This window comes from Xiphophorus couchianus, chromosome 13, assembly GCF_001444195.1.
Source record: "Xiphophorus couchianus chromosome 13, X_couchianus-1.0, whole genome shotgun sequence".
NCBI lineage: Eukaryota > Metazoa > Chordata > Actinopteri > Cyprinodontiformes > Poeciliidae > Xiphophorus > Xiphophorus couchianus.
The window spans coordinates 12,512,917-12,533,898 of record NC_040240.1 but is presented as its reverse complement, the minus strand read 5'-3'; the positions used below and the strand labels follow the sequence as shown (position 1 = coordinate 12,533,898).

At 37.9% G+C, this 20,982-nt stretch overlaps 1 protein-coding gene across 1 annotated transcript; it reads right to left on the bottom strand.

Moving 5' to 3' along the window:
- Positions 1–3,703: 3,703 nt before the first annotated feature.
- tmem64 (transmembrane protein 64) lies at positions 3,704–19,333 on the bottom strand. The gene is made up of 3 exons (XM_028036077.1): positions 17,940–19,333; positions 9,444–9,599; positions 3,704–7,189 (listed from the first exon to the last, which is right to left on the bottom strand). The coding sequence occupies exons 1-3, from the start codon at positions 18,645–18,647 to the stop codon at positions 6,998–7,000; spliced, it is 1,056 nt and encodes a 351-aa protein (XP_027891878.1). The 5' UTR covers positions 18,648–19,333; the 3' UTR covers positions 3,704–6,997.
- Positions 19,334–20,982: the final 1,649 nt, after the last annotated feature.

Sequence of the window (20,982 nt, the reverse complement as noted above, 5' to 3'; positions counted from 1 at the left end):
GTTATAGTGCTTTTTAAAAGCAGCGCTACTGTCCCAGAAAATTTGAAACACAGATGGACCTATAGCTTAAATACTAAACATCTGAACTCAAACTGGGAGAGAAAATATTTAGTCAGAAAGAAGATGTTTAAACTGAGAACCATAGAGTTTGGAAATATCAAAGGTAACCTGGATGAATACAGAATGCAGTGTTTAAATTAGGTTTCATTTTTTTAGGGAAAATTAATCGGACAAAATGATCTGTACCCTTGTTAAAACAACTTCTGTCATATTCCACTATTTTTAGACAGCTGAATTCAGTATCACTGGCTACACCCAGATCTCATTACTGGCACACCTGGAGAATGAAGGAAACTATTCAGTAGAACCCGTATGACAACATGAAGTAGGCTTAACAAAAATCTCAAAAAGCAACATGTTTTTAAAAAAGTACTAGTTAAAAGTGAAATAATTTGTCAGTGCAACAAAACATTATTTCCATATTATTTGCTTAACTATGGGGGGAAATGTCTTGTTCCTCTGGAAGATAATTTCACTTATACTTTTTCATAAATGTTAAGAAATTACTGACTCAAAACTTTCCCCTTTATCCTGCTTAAAAGTTACTTGTAAGTTACTTTTACCTTATTTCAAGTGTACTGTGATATTTGCACCATGAGCTCGACTGAAAATACTTGTTAAGATTGCATGACTTTGAAGTGTAAAAGCACTGCAAATGCTCAAAAAGAACCTCCAACGATTCTGAGTTATTAAAACAATTCTGCATGGATGAGTAGACAAAAATCCTCCAGAGCTGCCGCCTGAACTGCGACAGTCACTTTTTCCACATACAGTCAGGTTGATCTGGTTTGTTTTGTCCCATAATAATTTATAATCTGAAACATCTGAGAGGAGCCAATATTTTTTCACACTGTGTTATTATTTTAGATCAGATCCATCTTGGCAATCTGTGGCAGGTTTTATGACATCCTCTCCATCCAGTCCAAAATGTTGATTGCGTTCAGATTATTCTCCGCTACAGCAGAAGACGGGCTGACAGTAGGAGAAGTCACACACTGAAGTGACTCCTCCCTGGGAGCCTCATGCCCTCCTCTCTTGTTTGTCTTTCTGGTTTCCTTTGCAGGATAAAATCCCTTAACAATCTGTACACACAAAAACATAAGTATCTGCTTTTCTTGTTGGAGAAGCTTTTGTATGAACAATTAATGTTTTTCCATGCGTATCTCTACATGTAAACATCGTTTTATTTAAAAAGAGAAAAAAAACACAGCAGCCAGCTGCAGATCAGAAGGATTTTCACTGACTAAGGTAAAAAAAAAAGAAAGTCCCCTCATACTGTAAAGCCTTTAACTCACAGAGATCAGGAGCAGCTCCTATAAGATCCAGCAGCTGTCTGAGCCAAGACACCAGTCATGTGATTTATCCTTCTGCCTGGAGCAGCGTCTTCCTGCCACAGGCCCGTCTTCCTCCTCCACAAATCCACAGCCACTCGCACCGTAAGCTTTTCGCCCGTAAGGCAGCGTGGATGTGCTCCAACATCATCTCACTTTCTCCCCTCGGCCTCTTTTATCATTTCACTCCTCGTCCCGTCCACAACCATCAGTCTCACACATGTATTTCAGGAGCAGAGCCCTCAGTGATGGCTGCAGCTCCTCACTGGAGCTCCGTCACTATGAATATCCTTGGAATTGCCCCCGACGTGTCCATGTGCTGACTGGGAGCCTCTGGGACGAGCTTGTCCTTCGGCGGGGTGTTGGAGGATGATGATGATGATGGATCTGACTCAGATCTGACCCCAGTCCAGAGAAGATCAGCAGATTGTGTGAAGAGCCTGAGCTGCAATGACTCACACAAGGAGGAGAAGCTTTGCTTTTTTGTAAATGTTGGACTCTGGCTGGGATTTCTCTGGAAAATCCAGGATCTGAGGCTCAAATCCCATCCGATGTCAATTGAAACCGTAATAAAAAACAAAACAAAACTCATTTCCCTTTTTTTGCATCGGTGTTGTAACTGGAAAGACGAGAGCAAGCTTAAGTGGTGCTCCTGTCCACGGTGCCCTGACCGCACCCGTCAGAGCTTTACTACAAAATCACTGTGACAAGAAGTTATTATTTCTGGCCGTACAATGCTGCTGCTCATTCTCTGAGTCCTGACGGTGGAGGAGATGTTTGCAAGATCAGCAAGAAACTGAGATTATTTCAGATTCTCTCAGAGCGAAAAGTGGAGATACCTTTTTCAGAGACAAAACAAAAGTCTAAATTTGATCAAGAAAAGGAAATCAAAAGTAAAAATAAATAAATAAATTCAAGACACCACAATGTTGTATGCTAAATAAATGCTTTAAACATAAAAACATTTTAGCTTAGAATAAATATCCAAAAATTCACTGATTCAATATTTCTATGTAACTGTAAATATAAAAGAACAAAAGTTCGATTGAGGAAAAATATTACATAAATGCAAAAACAAAAATTGAGTTTAACATAATGCCAAAATAAGAAAAATAAAATTCACATCAACAAAATGCAATTACTGAAGTGTTTAGAGATAGAAGATAATCTTTCAGCAGGTGGCACCATACTGCTTTCAATTTTAAAAAAAATTATGCAAATTAAATAAATGTTTTTGAAGTTACGTCAAAATAAATACGAAATAAAAAACATCAAAAATATATGACAAATTATGGCAGAAAACATACTACTTCTAAAATACAACAAAGAGCAAAAATGATTCAGAAACTCTTTAACAAACTTAATTTGAACATTTATGAACAAACTCGACCACATTTTTTCAGATACAAATGTAGATGTTGTAATTATTGATTATTTAGGAAACATAACAATAGAAGTAAAGAAAATCATAAATCTTAAGAGAAAAAAAATTATGTTTTTGTTGAGATAAAATTGTAAATAATTCTAAAATGTGATAATGAGCTTCATTGCAATAAAAATGATCAAGGCTGAACCAAAGTTTCGTGAAAAGCCTTTAAGATATTATTAAATCAAATTTGCATTAATAACATCCCAATTAATTAATGAATAAATCTGATTTATTTTACTCAGTTGTATTACTCAAACAGTTTGGATGACTTTGTTTATTTATTGCCAGTTTTGATGAAGTTATGATTTATGAATATACTTAAATGTATGTGCATTTGCCTACACATACATTACCAGTATTAGTAATCTTGTTTACTGGATTACAACAATTTATTTTAAGATTAGATGCTTATAAGACACAACGATGACAAAAACCCCCCAATAAAACAATAATTTATTTTTTTAAATTAAAAAATAATAAAACACAAACATTTAAATATTTACACTTTTCTTTGTTATACCAAGTCAGATTTACACAAAATATATCTATATTTAAATAAATTACCTTATAAATACATTATACTGAAAATATAGTTCAATGCAGTATATGAAATTAACTTAATAAAATTGTTAAATATGTGCAATGAATATATAGCAATAACTACATACATATTATATATAAATATTTATTGTGCTAATTTCCGATTTGAGCAAAATCAGGAAAAACAACAGTTGATATGACCTATTGATTTATTGCATTGGATTGAACTGCGTGTTTGATTTGAAGGTAAAGATTTAATTTCATGCTGCTTTTTAAAGTTCAGGTCTGCTGAAACCTTGTCATCGTGCGATAAAAAGAGAAAAGCAAAGAGCAAAAACACATGTAACAAAGTGTGTCAAGTTTTATTTTCTCTTTCATAAATAACACTGAACAAGCTTTGCACAGTGATAAATACTATTTATACACTGTGAAACTCTCTGTATTAAAAAATACAGCATATGTGTAATGCACTTGATACAGATGGGGAAGTATTGCATTCCATAGCACCGAACCGGACCCTCCTCTCATCCTTTCAGTCCCCCAGCTGCTCTGCAGAGTCAGGTCCTCTGTGGTTCTCTATGAAACATACTTCCCTCAGGAATCAGTTGTTGCATAACTAGATCTAAGTTAAGTAGAGCCCAGCTAGGAAGAACAAAAGCTTTTAATAAAAAAAACAAAAAAAACAACCTCCACAACACAATCTTTTAAAGTCCCAGCTGAGAGAGACTATGTATGGTAATCGTTCACCCTCATTTCTTGAACTGCGTTATCGTTTCGGGGAACACAGAACGTTCTCGGCATGCTTTTCTAACAAACTGGCGTGGAAAAATATCCTCCTCGGTGTCCTGAACGTACCAGACTGAGAGGTTGAAGATGTTCATGCAACAGCAGGGAGAAGCTAAGTCATTTGTAGGTGATCGAATAGTTTTCGGGGCTCTCCCGAAAGCAACAAACGCTCACACTTTTGTTCAGGTTCTCAACAGAACATCAGAGGCAGCAGGAGGTAAAAAAGGCAGGTTGAACACAAACGAGTCAAACACGGATTGACAACAACTCAGACGCGACGTTTGAAACATCTTCTACAGCGAGACTGAACAGTTCCAGGTTCACTTGGCTCAACATATTACAGGTTTGTGTTTTTATTCCCTTTGTTGTTGTTGTTGTTGTTTTTTTGTCGTTTTTGCTTTTTAGTGTCAAATATTATTGCTAAATTCCAACGGGAAGGGGCATTCAAAGAAACATTTCACAAAAAGGGAGAAACAAAGAGTTTATCAGAAGATGGAATGTGTTTTTGGACAAACATCAATTCTGGATTTCAGCTGAAACGTTTGTAGAGAAACAAAAACAAAAAAAAATGAAACAAAAAACGGGGGAGAAAAGAAAAACAAACAAGATCAGCCAAGATTAGAAAACAGGTTTCCTGAAAAACGAGATGGATGTTTTAGACAGAAGCCCTTATTATTCCTCAATCAGACTTTGTCTGAGGAGCAGCATTGTAAGAAATGTAAAAACAAACCACAGAATCACATTCATCATGTAGAGTCCACGTTGTGTTTGATTGTCAGCTTCTGAGACTTTTAACCAATCAAACCCGTCCAAAGTTAAACACACCTTTATGAAAATATCATCGATCGGTTTCAGACTACGCGAAGAAATTTACGGCAATGAGAACCTTGTTCATCGACGCGAAAGCAGGTAAATAAAGTTGTTCATCTACGGCACAAAAAAATATAAAAGGCTCTATTTTTGCTTTACTTTCATTCTGTAAAAGAAACGAAGCGAACTCTGGTTTGGGTTACTTTGTGATTAGTTTGGTTTCAGCACTGAATGCAACATTCATACTCTTTCGTTAATCTTTTATGATCTATTGCACGGATTTGTGTACGTCAAAGAAAAAAAGTATTTAGAGATTCAGCTCGAAAAATTCAAATATCTTTGAAAAGTTCATCTAAGTAATTCAGACCAAAATTAAACTCAGGTGTGGGTTCATAACACATAGAGGGCATATTTCAAGTATTTGTCAGCTTATGGCTAATAAAAATGCAAAGTTCAGTCACTCCATAAACTAAAATTTTATGCAAGACTTACAAAAAAATTCTTCTTTTTTTTTTTTAATGCAGAAATGTTATGGCCCGTGCAGCTATAGAGAAGCAGGCCAAGTTGATAGTTGTCCAAGAGTGCTGAATTCAAGAATAAGTAAAGGAAAGCTTAGTGGAAGGAAAAACGTGGTAGAAAAAGGTGCACAAGCAACAGGAAGACACAGAGCCTTAGGAGGATTTTAAAGCAAGGCCCATTCTTGAGTTTGAACGTACGTATATATTTTTAAATAGAAATATTAACCTACCAAAAGGTATGTCATTTCTAGACTGTGGCTCTGTTCGGACAAGTTACTTCATTGAAGTGGTGTGGCATGAAGGTAAATCAAACTTTTGCTGGCCAATCAAGTTCAGTGACTTCATGGCTATTAGTTCAGGGATTGGTACTTTTAATCCAAAATGCATGTTTTTCCACCAAACATTTTCCTTCCACTCAACTTTCCAGTAATATGCTTGGTTACAGCACTTTGTGAGGATCTGGGTTCTTTAGGGGTGATTAATTTATGCAGAGAGTCTTTTCCACATCATGGTGAAACAGAACATCTCTGTTGAAAATGCCCTTTTGATTCCTCAAATGTAAATTCTGTAAATTTCTAGTAAACTGAATTTGAAGTATTCATTAGCTGTAAGCCATAATGACAAAAATAAATACTTGAAATATTTTCTCCAAATTCCTTGGTTAATTTAATCACTGAAATGCATTATTTCTTTAAAGGTTTGTCTAATTTTCCTTCTTTTTGTTTCCCCAAATCGCACAGTCAAAAGTAAACAAAGATGTAAAATCAAACCCTAGGATTTTCCACTGCTTCCAACGCAGGAATCACTTCCCCGGCTTCATAGCTCACCTAAACTTCCTGGAAGAGGCGTTCCTGAGTGTCCAGCTGCGAAAGCCGTTCCTGTTCCTGCAGCTCCGAACGAAACTGACAAACCAGCAGAACGAGCTTGGAGACTTCTCAAAACGAGGGCACTTTAAAAAGAACAAACAACTAAAGAGAAATGATTTGTTTATAATGCCCTTGCTATTAAACTGTAAATGAGCACTGGGTGTAGATAAAGTCACCTGAAATAAAACACAACCGCATGAAGTAAAGGTGCATAGGTTGGCAACAGAAAATCGATTCCTTGGTTGTCTAGAAAGCTCCAGATTGCACATTCATAACAACACCAGGCGGCTGGTGAGGTTTATTTCACCTCACCTGTGATATTTCTGAAAGTCATTGTTTCATTGACATCTCCTGTAACAGCAGATATTAAGAGGTACCTAAAGAAATCTAACTGATAACACGTGTTTAGATGACAAACCACAAAAAGGATTTTTCACAGCACCATTCTTTATCGAAGGGTGCGTCATGTCGACAACAGAAACCACAGAACCAAGACACTTTCAGGGTTTCCCTCCGAATGTGATGTCATGAAGGATAAATGGTAAACTTTGCCACCAGTACACTCTGGACTCCAGAACTCAGTGGGCTCATTCTTAAGCTGTCCAGTCTTAACAGCTGAGTCTTCTGGTCCGCGGAGCTAACCAGAGTCACTGGTCGTCACACCACGTTGATGCAGTTTCCACTGCCGGCCATCGCCCTCTTGCTGCAGTACGAGAAGCCGCTGTGATTGGTGGAGGAGCCGTTCATGTGCGATGACTTGAGCTCCATCTGGCAGGCAGCGATGGCAGCGTTCAGCTCAACCTGAGCTCTGTGGACCACGTAGAACATCAGCCCAATGCTGATGATGATCTGTGGAGATATGCGACGCAACACGAGCTCATTTTTTGGGTTTGTGTCATTTTAGGGTGTCTTCAGACCTGGAAGTCTTGTAGACTCTGGGTTAAGAACAGACTGTCTGACCCTCAGTAATGACCATAATGATTAATCAGCCCATTTCATAAACTATGACCTGCAGTGACCCAAATGCAGCTCAGCAGCCCATGTCATGAGGGAACATTTAATTAATGTATTTATAATGTATGAGCTGGACTGGAAATAACTACAAAGCAACAAGTGACCAGACAAACATGTCTAGATTTATTAGTCTTTTTGGACAAAAATTAGCTTGCAGGTTTTATTCACTAAAAATGCTGCCCAAATATTTCTAAGGTATTTAGGTGAGCTTTCAACTTTTGTTTCCATCATTCTCAACTCATCAGGAGACATTTCAGCCCCACTGACATTTTTTTAAATGAATCTAAAGGTAAACATTGGGTTTAAAAGAAAAAGTTTTCTTCACATCTACCACTAGTTTTAGATATTTAATGACATTAATGTCGACGTACTTTACCAGAAAAACAAAAAGTTGGCGCAAGTGTTGTTTTCATCCACCTAGCACTATTCTCTCAATTTCTTTGCACTCAAAAATAAGCATAGCTTTTTTGTATTTTAATGTCATGACAAAATTGCAACTAAAATTAAAGGATATAATTAATTTATAAAGCTAAATAAAATAAAACTGTTTATTGCTCTCTGTCATTTTTGCATTGTTTTTTATGGAGCTTACGAAATTTGTATTCTAAGGTAGTTAATTACATGCTACTTTTACAGCACCCAGTTTTGCATACTGTAATCCTAGACAAAGTATAAAGGTCCACGCCTGAGCTATAAATACAGTTAACATTGACTCATGTCGAAACGAGTTCTACCTGCAGCCTCGACATTGAATTCATCCCCACTTCTCACTGGGCTGTTTTCTTTTTTTAAAGTCATGTATTGGCTGCTTCATCTCATGATTCGTTTAGTTCACCTAACAGTGTGTCATTTCTTTTCATTTATTAAAACTATTTTACGCTTGCAGACATGCAACTTACTGCAGTTTGCATCAAAATAATGTTTCTGTTTCGAAAACAGCTGGATGAAACTGATTCAGTTAATACCTGTAGTGTGGGATTTTTTTACTCTGTTAGAACTGAGTGTAGTGCAGCCATACACATGTATTATGAAGCATCCACATCCAATTTTAATATTTAAGGACATATTTCCAATGGGCTGAATTAAGTTAGAACAAAGGCAAGACTCAGCAGCAGGTGTGATTTGGTGTCAAGCCAAACGAAAAAGCAGAGCCCAATCATTTCTAATTTGTTTGGCGTCCAGGAAAAATTTGACTTTAGAGCAACAATTTAAACCTACACTTCTTGGAGAGGTGTGCGTCTTACAAAAATGCTACGCGTCCTATTGAGGGTGTGGCTCCCTGCCTTCAGGAAAAAGCGTCACCTGTTTTCTCCAAGTGCATTATTAGACGTTCGAGCAAAGTGCACATTACGTGTCATGTTTGTTCAACCTTGCTCATACCAGGTATGTTGTTGCAGTGTGAAGCTACTACCAAGGCCAGCCAGTGCCTTATCTATCGTTACACAGGCCCAAACCCTGCAGATGAAGCTGAATCATACACTGGCCTTGACAAAAAACCAACAGTGAGCATGAAATAACTCAGAGAGGGACTTAACAAACATTCTATGAGTTTTTGACAAAACTGCATAAGTACAAGAGAATAAGAACTTGAAGAAAGCTGAACATCTGCTCTCACTAGAAGGTCGTTCCTTTTAAGGCTGCGGGCGCTGCGAGCTTTTGGATTTGTTCTGATACAGCCGATCCAGCGCACTAGCAGAACTTAAACACATCACTGAACTGCAGCTAGAGGAAAAACCTCTCGTCGGATTACTCTTGACACAAAGTAATCCGACACGCAGTTTGCTGTTGCGTGTCGGCTGCTATAAATACTCTATAAAGTGTTTATTTTAAGGGGTTTAATGTAGAAATCAAGAAATTGGAAGAAATAAAACAGGATTTGCTGGTGCAACCTGGGTAGTCCATGTTTGACTTTCGGACATTTCTAGGAGAACTCTGTTATACATCAAGTGGATCTATGCTTCCAGACATAAACACAGTTGAAACCCAGTTCCCTATTTTATGTACAAGTCACTCATTATTAATCATAAATTCAGTTATAGCATTTCTCTTACACATGTGAGTAGCTTGATATTATATCTATCCATCTTACCTGCAGGCTGAACACAAAGTAGCCACTGATGCTCTGCTCGGCGATGACGTCCTCCATGGTGCGCAGGGTGGTGCCCAGGTAAGAGTTGAGGAGCTGTGTGGGCAACAAACCCACGGAGGAGGCCACCAGGTAGTTTGGCAAGGACACATCTGTGATCTGAAAGCAGAAACAGAGACTTTACCACACTCAAAAAAAGAGAACGAAAAAAAGATGGCAGCACTTTGGAGCAGAAATGAGAACCGTTTTCATGCCAGGAATTATCACTTTACAATTTCAAGGAATAAAAACAGAAGTGGACACACTCTCCTGTGGTTAAATAAATGTCTGTTTATTACAGAACCACATTGTCACAGAGAATAACACATTAATTTAGTAGAAAAAAGTTCCCGCTAAGAAATATTTATTTGTTGGTACCTCCCACTATTTGCTTAAATCTAATGAAACAAACTTTTTTATTTATTATTTTAAAATGTCTGCTTCTAGATATCAACAACTTTATAACAAGCATTAGACATCATTTGTACACTACTCATTTGTTTCGTAGGACAATCCAGGGAAATCCCTTTTCTTTCAACTTAGACTGTGATCAGATTAGATCGCAGCCAGGCTGTCCTGCAGTAGACACTGCATAATGATGTATAAAGAAAAGCACTATAAAATGAATTTGTTTTAACAATTTAAACCAAAGACCTGTCTGTGTGTGGAGTTGAAACCAAGGTGCTTTTTATGCAAAATATGGTTTTAAAAGTGCTTTTGCCAAAAGGAAACAAACTGAAGCTGCTTCTTATAGATATTTAGAAAAATACCATTAGTCAATTTGATTGAAGACCATTTTTATTAAGTAAGGGAAACCAATTGTGTCATCAATTGAATATTAATTAGGTAATTTCTAACAGAATGGATAATATATATACCCTTGATACAGGGTTAGATAAAGAGTTTGCATCTGCAACATTAGAATAAGACAAGAAGACACAGATCAGATTCTGATGAAGAAATCTCTTTCTTCCTGCACTCCAGCAATAAGAAAACAGAACTACATAGTTTCTTCTGATAGCATCTACTTCCATTAGCTGATTAAACTACGCTTTCAGGGTTGCCACAATATCCTTTAATTCGTGTCACAATAAGAAAATCAGATCTTGGTTATGCTGGCAGACAAATGATAACAATATGGTGCAACTTCCATGTTCTAAACACACATCAGCGCAGATTCTGCTCAGCGTCTCGTTTCTCGTCGCAGAAGCCTAAATATAAACAAACGTCTGTGTTTGTGTCACCCTTGATCCCTTGTTTCACTGATGACATAAGCCGCAGCGTGACAGCGTGGGCTGCGCGTGGATGTGACCTTGGCTCGGTGTGCACTTTGTCCAGACTGTGCCTGATAGCGGGGCCGGAGGAGGATACGGCCCGATGCAGCCTGTGCCAAAACGTTTTCAAGGCGTTCAAATACAAACGCTGGATCCACCCAAATGTCTCGACACAAAGATAAATCCCAAACCATCCTTCGTTTAAAAAAAATATACAATCCCAGACTTGCTTTTCCGCAGTTCTTTGTCGTTTATGTTCACTTGCAAAATAAAACAGCAAAGGTCAATATTAATGAATGATCTGTGACAGATTTTCTAAAGTGGACAAGCAAATCCTTGGAACAAATCCTGGAAATACCACAAAAATAGAACGAAAGAAAAACCTTTAACACAAAACTTACTTCATTCATATCTCTATTCCAAAACTTTTGATCTGAACTCAAGAATGGATTATATCAACAGAGACAAGGGTACACATTTACAGGGTCCTCCACATGTTTGTGGCCATTTTTGAAAGAAAGAAAGAAAGGAAGAAGGAAACAAAGAACAAAATTAAGGAATTTAAGTAGGATACAAGGAGGGAATGAAGGATGTGGAAGAAAGTAAAAAAAAGGGAAAACAAATAGTGGAAAAGAGAGAAGAACAAATGGAGGAAAAGGGAGGACACACGGATAAAAGGGGGGAAAGGAACAAGGTAAGAAACAAATGAAGGAATAAATAGAATAAACAAGGAAAGAGACAATCAAGGATAAAAAGAAGGACGTGAGAAAGGAAAAATGGATGAGAGGAGGATAGGAAAGAAAGGAGACAACAAGGGACAGACAGAAGGACTGTCCCTCCTTCTATCTCATTATTTATACAGACATAATAAAATCTGGAACTACAATTACTTACCATATTTTTTATTTTATTTTACATACTTATCCACACCTGAAAAAAGTGAAATCAATTTCCACAACTTTCCCGACTTTTTCAAACAGCGTAGGAGTCAGTAGCTTTTCAAAACATAACTGATGTTTTCTCTTGATGCTTTTCACTAAAAGATCTTGACTATGTGCAGCCATGACACATCAAACCAGTAACATGTTAAAAAAAATAAAAACAGGACCTTTCAGCAGAAATCATCCCTGACTTTTAAAGTGCCTCTGCCTGTCAGGCGTCTTGCATATATGCAGCTCTCTGGCGTTCATCTAGGGGAGAACGCATCGTTGGTATTTTTATAACCGTGCAGACAATTCCCACTGAACCTCCTACTTGTTTCTGTAAGCCTCTACATCAAGATGATCTGCAAAATCAAGAAATAAATAAAAAAAACCTCCCCATCCTGTGTTTGACCTGATTCAATCAGATAAGCAGCTGCGCAGGTCTGAATCTGTGCTCATAAACAAAACTGTAAGTAGGCTAATCTTAACTATAGAAACATGTTAGCAGCTGTAATGCTATTGTTTGCCTAGATACACACGTAATCCCATGTTTTCTTGAACAGATGAGTGTTTAAGTTAAAGTAATGGGTGTCCTTATTCCATTATTAGCTCATTATGCCAGTTGGATGGCGCTCTGGGTAATAAAGCATGCTTAAACAGCTGATTTTGTCCACTTCGTCTTAGCAAACTTTTCTTTTTTTCCCCCCGAGCTATCCCATAGTTTTGCTAACAGCTGCAGTCTCTGGGTCGTTTTAGGTTACCAACTATAATGTGGCACCATCTACTTCAGCAGAAACAAGCAGGGGGCACGCTGAAATGTAGCCTCGCTCGCAAAAAGTGCTTACCCAGGGCAGAACTCCACCGCAATGAGTTTGTGTGAGCCGAGATGTTGCCACTCATGGCCCTGTATACTGTTGAGGGTATGATTGTTAGGAAACAGTTAGCAGCTCGGCTTAGTAATGAGCCTCCTGGTGGGATAAATTATAACAAGACAGCGAGACTCTGAGGAAGGGCTGAAAGCCCGCTGGACTGGAAGGTGAAAATACTGCCAAGGAAGCAGGTGGAGCAGGGGATTCATCTTATTAACCTTCATCCAGCAGGACCTCATAAAGTCCCCGGTGGAAGCTTCACTGTGTGCAGCTGGAAGTAAGCGCTAGTTTCACACAGCTGAGTTTGTTTTTTCACGAGGCAATAAGTCTGGTCCATTCCTCAACACAGTCCTCGCTAAAACGTCCAATCTAAAGCAGACACAGGCGGTATATTGGGACAAATGCAGAACTGTTTGACTCTTTCGCAGTCACTGTATGTTGTAAACATCTTAAAAATGTGTGAAGTAGGTGCACAAATGTGAAGAAACAATTACATTTCCTCTTGACTTTCCTTTTTGTTGATAAATGCATTATCTGGTTTTTGGGTTCGTTTTTAGCTTTCTGCGAGTGAATGCATGCATACCAAAACAACCCAGTTTCTGTCCTTCTGGATACATTGATATTAAACTGGATCTGAACCTGAGTAAACGACTGAACTTCAGGGGGATAAACTGTGTCAATTTGAAGATAGTTTGGACGAAGCAAAAAAAGGGGGAATTTTTGGTCCCACAGTTTGCAAACCAGCGCCAAATATGGAGGTAAATGTGGTAACCTATAAAGCAAGAGAGTCAAACTCATTTTAGTTTTGGGCCAAATCAAGATCATAAATGCTCTTAACGAGTCGGTTGTGCCAGAATGTACTGATAAGACCCATTCACAAACTGTTAAAATATTCAATAAATTCTTAAAATTAAATCATATTTAATATTTTTTCAGTCCCCCGAGGATTTCACCATTGTTTTGTGATTTTTTGCAATAGAAATCAAAGGGTTTGTGGTCAGTTAAGGCTGAGGCAGCTGTTTAGGACAAGTAAGAAAGTTTTTGACAATTTTTGAGGATCATCTGCTATAAACTACCAATTACGTATTGGTGCAAAAAAGTGTGGGGATTTGTTGATTTTGCATGAATTTCCGTAATAATCCGTAAGAAACTGGAGGGACTGATTGATATAATTTGGCAGTAAACAGAAAAACTGCACAGATTTGACTAATAAAATAATATTTAAGAACATTTAGTGTTCAGTCAGAACTTAAGAGGGCCACATAAAAAGCTGTGGTGGGCTGGACTTGGCCCACAGGCCTCAAGTTTGACACCTGCTATAAAAGTACAATCTGAAAATGTCATGACAAAGGCTGATGCACAAAGGCATTTTTAAAGACACAAAGCTGCGACAACATAACTAAACAAAGGGGCAATTAAAAATGCAAAGTGGCAACCAACAAATTACCACAACGAGCATTCCAGGAAGCTCTTCTCCTCTATTTTCCAAAACAAACCAACTTGAAGGAAATTAATAATGCAAACCAGAGTGACAGGAGCAGAGCAACACGGTGCATAACGTCTGTCTCTTTAACACCTCATCATCACCTCTGCAGAGCCAAACCCAGGAGTTAATGCAGCGTCCAAGGTTAAAGCGTCATGCAGGTTACTCTGACATGACAAGGCCAAATCATCCTATGGATACAGAGAGTATCGCAACCGCTCAGCCTTCACATTAAGAAAACACATAAATCACATGGCATTTTGGCCACTTAGGCAAAAGAAAGCCATCTGCTTGATTTCTGTGATACAATTGCAGCAACATTCCAGACAAAATCTTAAATGAGTTCGCTCTTTAAAATAAATAATTTAGATTTTTTTTTTGTTTGCCAATATATCTGCAGGCTCACTTGTCATCTCTAATGTCAGTGTAATCAGTGAAATGTAAGATATAGAATCTTATCTTCTATAAGATTCCCCGAAGCACAAGTTTTAACAGTTTACTATATCTGCAGGTTGCGATGATCTCATGTCAAACTGAAACTGGAAATATCTGAAGTACAAATCCATAACAATAAAGCAGAAACATTGTTTTATTTAAAGTGCATAAGGGTAGAAAAGACATCAATAGTTATTTAATGGTGCTGTGGTATTATGTTTTCCAAACACTGTATTCTAATTCCCATCACTGCCAATCTGAGAGAAATGTGGAAATTTGGAAATCAACAACTTCTAAGTTGGTTTAGAGTGTGTATCTTGGAGCAAAAGCCAAGAGCAAAAAATAAGTCAAATTAAATACAAAAATATTTCTAAGAAATCAATCATCCAGAAAGCTGAACTGGTTTTGCATCCCACAATTACAGCTCTTGTGGAAAAGACGTAATCTTTCTTTTTTTTTCCCCCTGCTGCTTCCTTTATGCTGTAAGCTATAAATGACTTTCAAGCTCACCAATTTGCATCCACTTTTAAATGTTGTGTGCCATGGTGGTTGACTGCAAGAGTTTTACTATTTCACATAACCAGTAACAGAGGCTTTATACAGTGTCTAGACACACACCAGCATTCATGTGGATTCTGCTTTAAAAGTTGACGTTTAAGGAACACTTTTTAGGTTAACACCGTCAAAAAGGCGTAAACATCCATAGAGCTGTTTCACTGATAACTATCTGCTCTTATTTGACTCAGCTGAAATGTGAGATAAACATTAAAGTGACATTTCTTGGAAAGACACCCCATCTAAAAGCACACTGCTGATAATGTGATACTAGCTTCCCAGAAAAGAGGGTCACAATTCTAACAAGTGGGGAATGACTCTTTCTGGAAAACTCTGAGTTTAAAATACCTTTCAATAGTCTTCATACCCCTCAAATTACCACATTTTGTTACTTTACAGCCTCAACTTTAATGTATTTTATTAGGATCTTATATGACCGTCCAACAGAAAGTTGAAGATAATTACAAAGTGAAAGAAAATTATATGTTACATACATATAACACGTAGACTCTGATGCCTCTAATAAAATCAAGTACAACCGATTGCTTTCAGCAAGGAGTCTGAATATTGTTGCAAGTCATTGTTCATATTAAAGATCTCACATTGCAACATTATATAACATTACATATACTTTGATAAAACTGAAAATAAAAACAGTGATATTCTTCAATGTACCAACAGATTTTATAAGGCTTTTACTCTTTAGAGGGCAATCAGTGATCATAAATTATTCATTTAATGTATGAAGGTCAAGGTCTCAGGTTGAGTGTAGAAGGGCCTAGGAAAGCAATATCCTGACGCTGTTGTAGTTTTATCATTTAGCTTGATCAGATGTCTTTGTCAGGATCAAGTTTACATGTTCAGGGAAAGGTGGTTTGCATACGATGTATCGGAGCACTGCTGAAATAAGGCAAAAAGTTCCTGTTCTCTGGGGGACGGCCTTATATTTCCAGCTAATAGCCTCTTGTCCGCCTTGAGCATGAAAGTTACATGAAAACGCCTGAGTTCAGTGTCCACTGTTCGCAGTTAAAATAGTAGTAGCAGTTCCTGACTCAGTTCTGGCAAGATATAATTTCCCCTGAGTGTCAGCTGGCCCAGCAAGAAAGCATTTCCTTTCTCTTCTCTGCTAAATGAGGAAGGTCACCAATTTAACAGAGAACCAGAGATGGGCCGGTTTCTAGAACTGAGGTGTACCAAGGTCACCAAACATTGTGTAACGCTGTTTCTATGGTTAAAAGCAGCGATCAGAATTCTGTGGTGAATTATGATCTCCGGTTCTTGTACAGTCCCGACCTGTTGATGCCACAGATTTTCAATTCAGGTATTTTGTCTTTAAGAACTGTTATATAAGACGATATAAAAACAGCACTGAAACTGTAAGCCTTCTTGCTGTAAGTGGTCAATTATTTACGTTAGAAGCAGAGGCCAAGTTACACTGTGAGTGAGAGAGAGGAGTCACTGTAAAATAGTTTTATCAGTACTATAAAACAAACACGATTATGGAGGTGGCATTTCAAACTGACTTTAGCATCATACAATAGGTGACAAATGTAGTTAGCATTAGAAATACAGCAGGCTTCATGTGTATTTTCCAGAAAATACTTGTTCAAAATGCTAATTCCAGCATTTTCCATGACTGACAGGTTGAAAGCTCAAACAAATCACCTTTCTTGTTATTTCAGCTTTCTGATATATGCTAAACCTTTAGCTCTCTCACCCTTGAGCTGCCTAAATGTGTAGTATGCAAACATGTCTTGTCAAGGTGTAAAAAATACAATAATCTTTTAATCAGCTTCTTGTGACCTCATTTTAAACACCTCACTACATGGAAAACAGTAAAATTTGAAAGTTCTTTCCTCAATCACAACATCCACACCAAAGAGTTGTGTTGTCAGTACAACTGATAGCACTTAGATATGAGGCATTCACTGAAAGGAAAAAGATCTGATTTTTGGGTTTCTGATAAAGAGCTGATAACGCTGAAAAATTGAGTTATTCAAGTCACAAGTTTTTCTTTAGTGCATCTCTAGTTTATAGTCCATTTAATGAAAACACCATTTAATCTGTAAATACTAGGGTAAGTGTCAGTGCACCGATAGTCTTCTTTAATGATACATAACAGAGCAACACCGCTTTAGCCTTCTCTACATCTCAGCTGGATGAGAAAATACTCCTACACATTGCTCTTAGTTACAGGAAGGAAATTCAACCTTATTTTTGCAGTACTGACATTATGTTTAGCACTTTATTTATGAAAGTATTGTGTACTACAGAGAATGAATGCTGTAGACTTGAAGCATTTAAATGCAGATTCAGTGAATAGTTTCCCTGCAAAATTGCAAATCCTCCAACTCAAAGTAAGGAGAATAAAAGCATCTAAAATCTACGTAATGTGGTTAAATACACAAAGGAGCATAAAATTTTAACAGTCGGATTAAAAGCAGGTAATGATGACATTATACCAAATTACACTAATTAGCACATTTTTGAAAGTGCATTTCAAAAATGAAATGCACTTTCTGTTTGATATTAGCAGGTTCTGAACTAGGTCTACTAGTTTTCTTTAGCGATAAATGCACATTTCTGTTTTAGTGACTAAATAACAGTTTTAAGATTTTGTAGGCTTACAGTTGATATACAATAACCTTTTAACTCAATGAAGAGCAGAGCCACAACAATAAGCAAAACTGTACACAAAAAGCACTTAAAAACTACAACTAAAACTTGTTTTTATTTCATATCTTTGCTTAAGTCTTATATTTGCTAAGAAATATAAGTATCAACAAATATAAGTAATTCAAAATCAATTCAGGTTCCCTCTCCAAACGTTTCTGTGCCGCCCACTAAAAGGTTGGCACCCTGGATGGTGAGCCACTGGAAACATGAGGAGAAAAAACTGATTAATGGTGTTTTATACTCACCGAAAAAACTGCATTTTGGAGTCCAAATGGTATGGGGGTGAGTCTTGCTAAGGCAACAATTTTGAGTCCGCTCCCTCCTTCCACTACTCGTATAACAGCACTGAGCTGGTCACTGTTCCCAACTTTATTCAGGACCCAGTCAGACAATAACCGCTTACACACTAGGTGTGCCACAAAGGTCCCTATTAAAACTCCCACCATAACCAGTCCCATGCCCAGTACGAATCCATAAAGGTAGCCTGCTGCCACATTCAGAACAATGTATCCCCATCCACATGGAAAGGAAACAATGATCAAACCAACTATGAAGAGCAAGGCTCCAACAAAACTGTCCAGGCTCTCCACCCAGAGCAGGAGGTCCTTGAGGTACTGCCGCACCAGCGCGACTGAAGAGAAGCACACGGCGGTCAGGATGCAGGCCAGCAGGGCGCTCTTGAAGCAGAAGGTGGTGATACAGCACGGGTGTCTGAACTCTCCGCTGCTGCTGCTGAAGGATGTCCCCCCCGTGTCGCTGATAATATCGGGGTCTCCATCTGTCTTCCCAGCCCCGACCCCTCTCTCATCAAACGCGCTGCATATTAGGATGTCTATCTTATCACAATCCTCCGCGGCAGTCCTCTGCAGCCAGCGGTTCAGCTGTATCTGCGTCTTGCCCAGTGCGTGCTTCACAAACTTGGTGAACAGCTGCACGGTCGTGACCCCTGACATGTTGTGCCCCCCCCCCCCCCCCAGCCTCCCTCAAATCACCTGTGGGGACCAGCAGCAGTGGGGCTCAGGTGACAGCTGGGATTGTACCCGGTTTGTTATTAAATCCAGCCTAAAAGGGTTTTCCGACGAAGAGTTCAGCAGTAGTACCGCACAGCTGTGCTGCTCTCACATCAACTGCCATCACAGGGTCGGGCTTTCGTCAGTCAGTGTTTATCTTGGGTAAACTAGCTGGGTGATATGCCAGTCCAGTGACTCTAAAAAGCAAGTTTTACTGCGTCTGTGTCCGACACTCGCCATGTTCAGAGTCGTCATCGCTCAGCTCCGGGTAAAATCGAGTTGAAATGGGGAGAATGAACGAAGCTGGACGAACTTTTAATACTTCACCGGCTTTCCCATCCAGCCAGCCAGCCAGCCAGCACAGAGACAGGCGCAAATCACTGCGGGGCTAACTTACTGCCACCGTTAGCTAACCAAAACGGTTAGTGGATAAAGTCCAACCTTTGCATTTCAGAGATAAAACCACAGGATCCTCAGTCTGAACGAAAAATCGAAACCTCTTCAAGAGACATAAAAAGACTGTTTGTCCTTTCCGCTGCCTGCTGCTCAGCCGTTTGTTTGTCTCGTCTCCTTCCCTATACGATGGATGCTGCTGTCGCTGTTACAGCTATTCATACCGACCACTGTTTGTGTCCCAGAATGCCAAGTAACCTCAGCCCATTCTGAACCAATCACAGAGCTGCAACCGCTATCGCGATATTCCGTGGAGTTTCAGCACAACTCCAGCGTTTGTTCAGAGCGTAGACATGAATACGGTTCAGAGTAGATTGGACTCGTTTCATAAAAAGGATACGCCAGCGCGTCCGCCATATTGCGAAAGGCAAGTTTATCTTAGAGGTAATTTTAAGCCGACATGGAAATTGAAGTTCTCTGAAAATCAGAAGGACTCAGGTTTACTTAAAATTACGTGACAAAACATTATGACTTATAGCAGATTTTAATTAAAATTGTTGCTTTTAATATAATATAAAATACTTTGCATCTACACCTTGTGTAATTTACCTCTAAAATATACCAATCCACCACGTTTAGTCTATGTTGCATAAATGAGAAGTTACTTAGTTCAGCAGATAATTTGTTTAATTAAAAAAAAAATCACAATTTAAGGGGTAAATGTGAAAACCTTAATTCTATTTTGAGATGTAAAAATAAAAAAATGACAAGATTCGTCACAAATATTATTATTATTATTATTATTATTATTGTTGTTGTTTATTATTATTATTATTGTTGTTGTTGTCGTTGTTATTATTAAGTTAAATCTGCTTATAGGAACACAGAATATGGTTTTCAGTTATCTAATTACTAATCAAACTGATCAAAATTTTAGTTCAATAGTTATTTAATTTACTGTACACATTGAAATAAAAAAATGCTTGCTCTGCCAATGCATTCCAATATTATATCTATACACTACTTAGTTAGCTTGACCCAAAACTAATGTGCATGTGATTCACGAAAATGCCACTCACAAAATGGTGACAGGACTAATGCATAATACGCTTATCTGTTAAATAAATACATATATCTCCTCCATGTACCAAGTTATTTAAGAGTTGTCATGTGGCCTCACCAAACCAGTCATGACTTTCAAATTAAATGTTGTATTTTGACCTTAACAGGGCTCTTCAAAGAAAAACATACACCTGCAAACCTAAATGAACTGAAGAAGAAAAAAAGTTGTTGCAAGAAGAAAAAATGTTTACATGAGGGACTCGTAAGCATCTAGAAAAATGAGTTTTAGTTGATAATTTGATGTTTAAAACGTATGTTGACCACTGTATTTACAAAATTTGCTAGTTAGAGCATATGATATTAAGTTTGTCAATGAGTTTTACAAGAGATGAGGTTTGCTTATACCCGGGTTTTTAAAGCAGTGGGGACTATTTAGTATGCAACGCAATTTGAAAACATATTTCTGGGAATCCTGTTGTATATTGCACACAGTGAGAATGGAGTTTTTGCTTTGCATAAATATAGAAATAGTGAAGATCTGAATATCTTGAACCTTACAAATTGCTTATTTTTCCTGAACTATTGGTAATATTTCAATATTCTAAGTTGTTTTTATAAAATATTGTCGCTCCTGTGTTTTATAAAAGTTTTAATCCATTTAGGTAGGCTTTTTTTGTCTTTCCAGAACTCTCCACTAGATGGAAGTGCTGCTTTGTTTTCCCCAATCAGCTGCTACTTCGTTGAAAAGCAAATGAAAATAAAAACCAATACTCAAAATACTACTTAATTATTTTCTTGTACATCCTTCCACACTTATCTTCAA

Excerpts from the sequence above, each read along its gene's own strand:
- tmem64 (XM_028036077.1), bottom strand. The coding sequence starts at position 18,647 with ATGTCAGGGGTCACGACCGTGCAGCTGTTCACCAAGTTTGTGAAGCAC. Across the intron at positions 9,600-17,939 it reads TCCAAAATGCAGTTTTTTCG|ATCACAGATGTGTCCTTGCC; the intron begins GTGAGTATAAAA and ends TTCTGCTTTCAG. Across the intron at positions 7,190-9,443 it reads ACTTTGTGTTCAGCCTGCAG|ATCATCATCAGCATTGGGCT; the intron begins GTAAGATGGATA and ends ATATCTCCACAG.